Below are 9,236 nucleotides of genomic sequence, written 5' to 3'. Positions count from 1 at the left end.
CAAACACGGTACGGCGATGTACTAGGTCATGAGAGAATTCTTGATACTGCGTCACCAGCATGAACAATAGTCGAGTCGCACCCTAGATTTTAATGCTGAGTTCTGACTTCAACACTATAAAAATGTGCTGAAAAGGAAACCAGCGATAAGTTTGTTGTGCATGAGGCCTTCCGAATTCAGCGCCTGCCTGCCTAGCTCCTTCAAACAACAAAATTTAATGTTTTCAAAAGTGAAGTTGGGCCCATATCAACTGAAGATATTGGCATTGATTGCTTCATAAGATCTTAATTACTACTCTTGAAAAATGTTAAAAATTACTACTCTTGGTCAAAAATGTTAATGAAAAAAGGTAGCCGAAGCACCATAACGAAGTGGAGAATCAGCAGCCTGGTTAAGAACAAATAAAAGTAGTATTGGTTCGCAGTGCAGGGAAAATTGGCTGTTATTCGTGATAGTACTGGAGTTAAAAGCTGGTCATAACAGTCTTGAATTCAAAGGAATGAGTGACAGTTACAAAAGTTTGCAGTCTCTCTCTCCAATTCTCACCGTAACAACGTTACGTACGTGTTAAAATCAGGGTTTGAGCCAAGCTATCGAAGATAAGAAGCTACACGGAGCCAAAAAAACAAAAAAACAATGCGGTTTAACACTTGCTTTGTACAGCAAGTATACAGTAATAATAATTGAATGAGTGAACACCAGGGGCTAAAACATTCACTTAGATATACTAAACAAAATTAAAACACATTTGCCCAAACTCAAATAAGGAACAGAAAAGCAAGATTATCGTAATTTGCAAGATGAAACAAAGATTAGATCCTCATAGTCGTGAGGAAGGTACAATAATAATCCAGTTAGCTAAACGTATACGATCTCGCATTCAAACAAGATAAAAGCGAGCAGCATATGTAAAATAATTAACTTGATTGAAAAAAATTTTAACAGGGCTAGGTTTAATCATCATTATACACTTTTTGTGTGTTTCATGTTATATCTAATGAAAATATTTCAGACTATTTTGAGTCCAGCATATACGTGAAAGCGGTGAGTTTGGGGAGGCCTAACACATCGAAATCTTTTCCATTAATCTCTATTTTAAAAATATATCGGCTTTAGGAAACGAACCAAATTCCTGCAAGAATATAGTTCGTGAGGCTGGATTCCTCTGTAGGTATTTATAATATATGAAACCCCGTAGCCTGTATTTTGACTGCATGGTTGCTATAGTCAGAAGGGAAAGCATGACAGTGACTCGCGGAGCAATGTTTCAATATTTCGCCAAACAATTTTTGAAGACTTGCTTCAATATCGTACATTGGTCACTGTCATTAGCGCGAGAAGCCCGAGGCCGTGCAACCAACATACTTTCTCTTAATGGAATGTGCATAGTTGATTCCAAACTCACTTCTCACGAGCCTGGCGATAATGAAGTCTCATCAGCGACCAAAGAATCGACTTGCTATTTCACGTTCCCTATTTTTTGTAGCATGATACCATGGCGAAGCGTTCTGTCCTTAGCTGGAAGGAACGATTATTTTATGATTTGGAAAAATATGAATTTAATTATTTTACAAATTTACGATAACCATTACATTCACAATCATAATATTCTTTTCTTCAAGACCACTTCATTGCATGGCAGCCTATATGATCCAGAAAATGTTCAGCACAAGCAATTACACAAAGAGTATGATTTGTGAAATTTTCTGTTAGATATATATGTCTTGGAAATATCATCAATTACAAATGTGTTATTAACATTATAAAAACGAAATTTAAAATGTTACTGTCCTATTTGCATTAAGTGGAAATCAAAATTGAAGCAATTATAAATATAGAGCGTAATACAATCGTCAACATTATTTGTTGCAATGTTTTCCATATTTTTTGTTCATTTTTTCCATTATATAGTATAATTTTCCTTACATATATTCTACAATTCAATTCGAAAACATCATTAACAAAAATATTTAACGTTTTTTAGGTTTGTATATTAATGAAAATAGATTGAAAATGACACACGGTGTGACGATGTTGGAAAGTAATTTATGAGCCGTATTTTACATTTGTTTCGTTAATTACGTCAAACGAATCAAAAATTTTAAAATCTTGATGATTTCTCGATAATCTGCGTCATTTTGTTGGGGTCATGGAGACACTACAAATTATTGTACAGCTGGATGCGTATCCACGATACCAGTTATCAGTCAAACTGACGTAGGTACTGGAATGCAGTTTATAAAATGTCACATTTATACAAGTACGATTGAAATTTCGATTTTTTAGTGAAATTTCCAGGGAGTTGAAAATTTTACGGATTAATTTGGTAGATCAAAAAAAGGTTTCATAAATTAAATGAATAAAGTACTGGTATCAGAATGTAATTATAAAATGCCAGTTTCAGAATGTAATTATGTATGGTAGATTTCAGAAAGATTTTTTATGTGAACTGCCAGGTGTAAAATGCGGGCGCTGCTGCTGGCGGTGACTCTGCATGGGGCCCTGGCAGCTCAAGTGCTCCCCGGGAACAAATACTTTGCCCTCCAAGACAAGAGACTGGACGCCGCATCCGTCACCTCGTATCGCCTCACACCCAACCTCTGTGAGTTATACTATAGTAAAATATTTATTGTTTGCATCGCCAGACACTTCCCTCGCCGTTGGAGTGCAGATAAAATGGACACGCCTTTTAAACATGTTGTTCGAGTGTTTAACTCAGTTCAAGTTACGATGGTGAGGAGAACTTGATTTGTCTCGTGTAGATTCGGCAAATTAGGTTCGTGGTGGATTAACATCGGAAAATGAAGCTACTATGCAGCACGTGAGAAAATATGATTTTTGGGTCGCCGTCGCATACTCTGGTCATCCAGGAAGTGGTAGGCAATCATATTTTAATTTTTTATGCGTGAAGCGCACGATACGAAGATAGCAATTATGCGATGTGACACATGTCTTTCTGGTAGTTCGTATTGCCGTATTTAAAGCAGAATTCCTGATATCTGCGAGCGAGTGTCAAATCACAGAATCGTATCATGGCCAGTGTTTGGCCGCATAGTTGGAGCTCATAAACTTGCTGATTTCGTTCAAATTAAAATACATCTGCGATTTACATATATGTTTGAAGACGAACCATGAATGATATTTGAAAATATATGGTAAATGCCGCAGTATTGTGTTTAATCACATTATAATAGACAGTTTCATTCTATAAAAACGTTTTGCGCTGAACTAATGACAAAACTAATTAACGCGGGGCTTGCAGGGAATGATTTTGCCAGGACCATTTGAGTAATCAGAGATTATAGGATTGGCAATGAGCCATGTCTCGCTGAAGGCTAAAATCGGAAAGATTAACTACACTCTGGCAGAGCCTCATTCTGCCTAGAATACAACTTGTACTCTAAATACTTCATGTAATTTATGGCTTAATTGATGCGCTATTAGTCTAACAATCAGTCTCGTGCTGCCAACAATTCTAAATGTCTTCTTCATATGCCTTATAATCAACTGTTGTATATAACTTATAATTATCAGAGTATATGAGGAATGTTATAAATCGTTTCCTCTAAGTGAAATATTGGAAATTCTTAGCATTTCCATTTACATACTAACTGTATACAATCTTTACGCTGTCTGTACAATCTATAACAAAAATAATTTTCCTCTCTTGGTTGGAATGTTCGTTATACAATTAATTCCCATACACTTTTTCCATACTTCCCCCGACTGGAAGTTCCAGATGGTGACTCACGCGTAAGATTCTATATTCATGTGCAGTCATGACTGATCTTCTGAAGAAACGTACCAACTGAAAGGTCATAAATTTGCGCAGGCGTTTTTATAATTTCGTTATAGTATGAAATTTATTTTGCAAGAAGGGTTGGGGGGGGGGTGAAATCGAAAAATTTCCGAAAAATTTACGAAAAATGCTCCCACACCCACAGAAAATGGGAATTTCAAAAAACGCCTAAGCAAAATTGGAGATATGTTTTGTACGCATCGAATGGTATGTGTCTCGATGTTGTAACTTGAAAATCCTATGGGGAGATTTCTACAGATACCTTCTTTTTAGGCCGTTTTTTAAGAATTTCACGTTTTCTTTCATTTTTCTAAAAATTCACATGAAAAAGGCTTACAATTCCGTTTTACATACGTGTATTAAATTTCGAAGAGATCGTAAATAAAAAAGTTATTTTCGGACCAAGACGCTCCCCTTAAAAGATATATAATTGGTGATAAAGTCCTTCACCCCGTATCGCCTGACGCCCAACCTCTATTGAGTTACGTTCTGATATTAACCTCATGTTTGATGTGTGAAGTGAATAAACAAATCAGAAACTTCGTGATGGGTTGAAATTTGTACAAATATGTTTTTGCAAATAAATGTTTATCCTTCACTTCTTGACAATTGGTTAACAGGCGTTTTATACCATTCGAAATTCAGCTCTAAAAATGTTATTTTTGACAAAGGAGTAAATGAATATAAAAAGCAAATATCATTTCAAACTATCAGTTATTTCTAAAACTCTTTCTCATGCAGTCTTCTAAAATAAGCGGAGAAAGCTTCGCGCAATGTAGCGGCATGATTTATCTATAACAAAATCATGAAAAAACTCCACGCACTGCAGTTGGACAAGTGAACGGGAGCAAAATCAAGACAAAATGCAATGGGATGAGTTCAGACTCACGAAATTTGGACAGGTAACTTCATGAAATTCAGCTGAATCTCTAATGCCTAATTTAGTGAACAATCGCTAATTAGGTCATGATACAATCACGTGTCTACTCATCGACGGCGTGCGGGACCGATGATCCAAATTGGGACATTGTTTAGCCTGTCACTTTCATGATTTTACACCAAAGGGACGTCAATGCTGATGGAATAAACTAGTTTTACCTTTAAGAAATTTTTGTATATACTCGAACGAGATCCACTTCTGATCACTCGTGGAATGCAATCAAGTATCACGCGAAACATTGCAGGTCAAGTAATTCTTTTCTCGATGAATACTCAGAATCGTATCATGGCCAGTGTTTGGCCGCATAGTTGGAGCTCATAAACTTGCTGATTTCGTTCAAATTAAAATACATCTGCGATTTACATATATGTTTGAAGACGAACCATGAATGATATTTGAAAATATATGGTAAATGCCGCAGTATTGTGTTTAATCACATTATAATAGACAGTTTCATTCTATAAAAACGTTTTGCGCTGAACTAATGACAAAACTAATTAACGCGGGGCTTGCAGGGAATGATTTTGCCAGGACCATTTGAGTAATCAGAGATTATAGGATTGGCAATGAGCCATGTCTCGCTGAAGGCTAAAATCGGAAAGATTAACTACACTCTGGCAGAGCCTCATTCTGCCTAGAATACAACTTGTACTCTAAATACTTCATGTAATTTATGGCTTAATTGATGCGCTATTAGTCTAACAATCAGTCTCGTGCTGCCAACAATTCTAAATGTCTTCTTCATATGCCTTATAATCAACTGTTGTATATAACTTATAATTATCAGAGTATATGAGGAATGTTATAAATCGTTTCCTCTAAGTGAAATATTGGAAATTCTTAGCATTTCCATTTACATACTAACTGTATACAATCTTTACGCTGTCTGTACAATCTATAACAAAAATAATTTTCCTCTCTTGGTTGGAATGTTCGTTATACAATTAATTCCCATACACTTTTTCCATACTTCCCCCGACTGGAAGTTCCAGATGGTGACTCACGCGTAAGATTCTATATTCATGTGCAGTCATGACTGATCTTCTGAAGAAACGTACCAACTGAAAGGTCATAAATTTGCGCAGGTACGTGCGCTACAGTATGCCGCGTGTCCGCGACGTGCTACGGTGTGGCGTTCGGTGCCATGTACGTCCCTAACCAGACCATCGCCCTCGGCACCCCAAACGTCTGCCACGTCACCACAAAACCTCAGCTACCCATCTACCTTCTGGGCAAAGCGGGCTACAGCTCGTTCATACGTGACACTGGTACAGAAAATTGATAGAGCGATGTCAGAACAAATGAGTATTTTGACAATTGCATTGCTTCTAAAATACATCAAATTGAACTGACATCAAATTGTTAAACCAAATATAAATCAGTCATGAAATTATATTAAATTTTCGATGTAATGTTCAATAGTCTTATGTCACAAGTCACGTCTTTAACTAAATTGGTAATCCACATTGAAGGTTGCGACGAGCTCAAGGGCTACCAGAACCTAGGCGCGGCCGGCTGCATCTGGCTGTCCACCTACACTAGGGGCTGGAATGGAGCGCAAAACGAGTGCCAAGCGAAGGGTGGCCGCTTGGCCGTTCTTGATACGCCTGCCAAGTACAAAGCCGTTGTCGAGACACTCAACTCAACCCGTGAGAAAATAAAGCTTAGTCTATTTACTTCATTTATTCTGGAACTAATCACGAATTGAATCTTATTGTTCAGAGTTTGTTCCTTAGGTAATATAAATGTACTTTTTACTCTACCGGGCATATCAATATTAAAGCTCGACTTAATTAATGTGATTCCAACAGTGACAAGTCTTATGACAAAATCATAAGTTTATTTGAGGATTTTCGGCCGTGTTTTTCTTCTGTGCATTTGAGTCTTGAGGTGAAACGAATAAAGCTGTTTTGCAAGTTGAGAATTTGCAAGTCACGCCAAGTTCGTTCAACGAAGTGCCTATCACGCTTATACTGACGGACGACGTCAGAGTCATGCCACTCTAGAATATAGATCAGAAACATTTAACTGTTTCAATCACGGAACATAGGGAAGCTTTTCTAGCGCCATTACAAGTATGACCGTATTTCAATTCCCTAATCAATACAATCATATTAAATTGTTGCGATAAATTTAATCAATCATTAGTTCATTACTGACTATCTGTTTTGCTTTAATTGAACTGAATATGAGACACATCGACCTTACTGTAATAACAGGCCGTGTAGCGGCTTATAGGGTCTTCACAAAACACCTTCACTGACACAGAATTGCACGTATTTCCTGCCGGACTTACGGTGCATGGATTGAAGATCAGCCCTGGCTGAGGATGGGTCACATGAAGCAGGAATGAAGGCAACAGTCCTCGGGGCGGCTGGTGCAGTAGGCTTTTTTTAAGTCTCCATTAGTGTTTCGCAGAGGAGGTCGTTACGACAAACTAGGTAGAACGTGGGTCCCATGACATTTTATTTCCGGTGAATGCAATATTTAGTCCCACGGGTACACCGTGTCATACAAAAAAAGCTGCTTCTAAGTGTCGTTCAAGTAAGGTCTTCACTTCCATAATAGGCACCCTTTTTTGAAAATTGATAAGAAGTGTGGAAGGAAAACATATACATCGCTAAATCAAGAATGGAAAGGAAGGTATTTTGTTTTGCTTTTCGAATGGAAATATAAATATACCGAAGCAAAGTTAGATTATCAACTTTAAAAGTTTATTTTATTTCTTCATGCCCACAAGGTTGTTCTCTCAAAGATCAACATATTTAATAGAAGTTAGAACATTCGTTCTTCTGACAATATTTTTTAATTTATCGATCTTATCATATAACTTGAGGATTATACATTTCGAAACCTAAATTCTCGATGTTTTCGATGTTTTGTCTCTTCTATTTGAAGTTTTCAGCACACTAGTTAATAAAAAATTAAAATTTCGACATCTTGTACCTCTTCTACAGAACCGCGTCCTAACCATCAGTGGGTGAATGCCCAATATTCACCGTCTGGTTGGAAATGGGAGGGTGGAGCAAGTGTTGCGGGTGTCTGGGCGTCCGGGAAACCAGACGGTGTTTCGTACGCCGACTGTGGCGTGATGAGCAACAACATGAACTTTTTGCTCGATAACACCTACTGCAGCTCCTGGTTTAACTTCGTGTGTCAGATGCCTCCCCAGTTTTGAATTGCAGTACATTATCTTGGGGCTGTACGGCTAAAGAGCTGCAGTGTCGGCATGTAAATGAAATTGAGGATTTCGCTGAATGTGTGTAACTCACAATATTTGAATTGCAACACACGCAAAAAAATAAATTGAAGTTTGATTGATTGTTGATTTTTGCTGTGTTTTCAATTAAATTTTAAAGTCACTTTGACGCTTGCAATGAAGTTTGCAAGCACCACAGTATGAAAATTTACCGGATCATCATTCATCGAGGTATCACTTGCATCCAGCATCATTTGTCTCTTCATTGATCAGAAACGACCAAGAATCGTACTTATATCTGCGTTCCACGAGCGATGGTTCAAATTTGCCATTGCCCGATCATTTTGATCATTAATTAATTTTACGAAATGAAAATTGGGTACAGATAATTGAAAAATACATGAAATGCCGATGAAATAAATAAGCACAATTTGGTGTTTATCGTCACTTTTCTTCCTAAGCACTGATTTGAACATACAATTATGTCAATAAATAATCATAAAAAATTAGTCATTACATTTTTCTATGTTATGATTAGGTAAATGCTCGAACATGCATGTCAACTATTTGTGATTCTAAATTTATTCCATTAAGTACCGCATTGTTGAATATTTTATCTTTTCTTAACATAAATGATTACTCTACAAATATTTATAACATTTGATCGACTGTAATTTTGGAATATTCGAAGCTTATATTTAATTCATTATTTGGCGTTAATTAAATATTATATAATTATCTTCATTTGTTCAGAATATTCTATAGAGCTCGTTTCAATATGTATTCACTTCTTATTCAAAAAGTACGTCGCTTCCCGCACGTAGAACCAATAATAATATTATTATTATTAGACCGAATTTTATCGCTCAAAGTTTGAAATTATATGGAATGAAATATATTATAGAAACAATACACACACCAGAAAAATAGATGTGAATTTATTGTCTATGTTTACAAATTTTACTGGACCTACTAACGATAAAATTTGAGCCGCTGTAGTAATAGTAGTAGTAGTATGATGGTTTGCTAGCGCTTCAGCTATCAAGCTATTTCGCACCGGAGGTCAAAATATAACATCGCCAGCAAGGCGGAAGGTCTCAGTTATTCAAAATCTCAAGTTAATCATCACCCACAAGGGGCGGAAGGTCTCAATTGGCCCGCCCGATGAAGCTGGCTCGAAGGAAGCAGCGTTAGCATCTCAAAGAGACGAAGTGACAAGGAGGGACAGGTGAAAAGCAACAGAAACTAAGACACTCGTACAAGAGGTCGCTTACACGGGACGTCGGCCGCCCGCACGA

At 37.0% G+C, this 9,236-nt stretch overlaps 1 protein-coding gene across 1 annotated transcript; it reads left to right on the top strand.

Annotated features, from left to right (window-relative positions):
* Positions 1 to 2,463: 2,463 nt before the first annotated feature.
* On the top strand, positions 2,464 to 8,484 carry LOC108665319. Its single transcript, XM_018152063.1, has 4 exons — positions 2,464 to 2,602; positions 5,825 to 6,007; positions 6,212 to 6,388; positions 7,697 to 8,484. Exons 1-4 carry the CDS (start codon positions 2,464 to 2,466, stop codon positions 7,915 to 7,917), a joined length of 720 nt encoding a protein of 239 aa, XP_018007552.1. The 3' UTR covers positions 7,918 to 8,484.
* Positions 8,485 to 9,236: the final 752 nt, after the last annotated feature.

Source organism: Hyalella azteca, unplaced genomic scaffold, assembly GCF_000764305.2.
Source record: "Hyalella azteca isolate HAZT.00-mixed unplaced genomic scaffold, Hazt_2.0.2 contig7656, whole genome shotgun sequence".
In the NCBI taxonomy this organism is placed as follows: domain Eukaryota; kingdom Metazoa; phylum Arthropoda; class Malacostraca; order Amphipoda; family Hyalellidae; genus Hyalella; species Hyalella azteca.
This window is presented reverse-complemented; position numbering and strand designations above follow the sequence as displayed.

Excerpts from the sequence above, each read along its gene's own strand:
- LOC108665319 (XM_018152063.1), top strand. The coding sequence starts at position 2,464 with ATGCGGGCGCTGCTGCTGGCGGTGACTCTGCATGGGGCCCTGGCAGCT. Across the intron at positions 6,008-6,211 it reads CTCGTTCATACGTGACACTG|GTTGCGACGAGCTCAAGGGC; the intron begins GTACAGAAAATT and ends TCCACATTGAAG. Across the intron at positions 6,389-7,696 it reads CGAGACACTCAACTCAACCC|AACCGCGTCCTAACCATCAG; the intron begins GTGAGAAAATAA and ends CCTCTTCTACAG.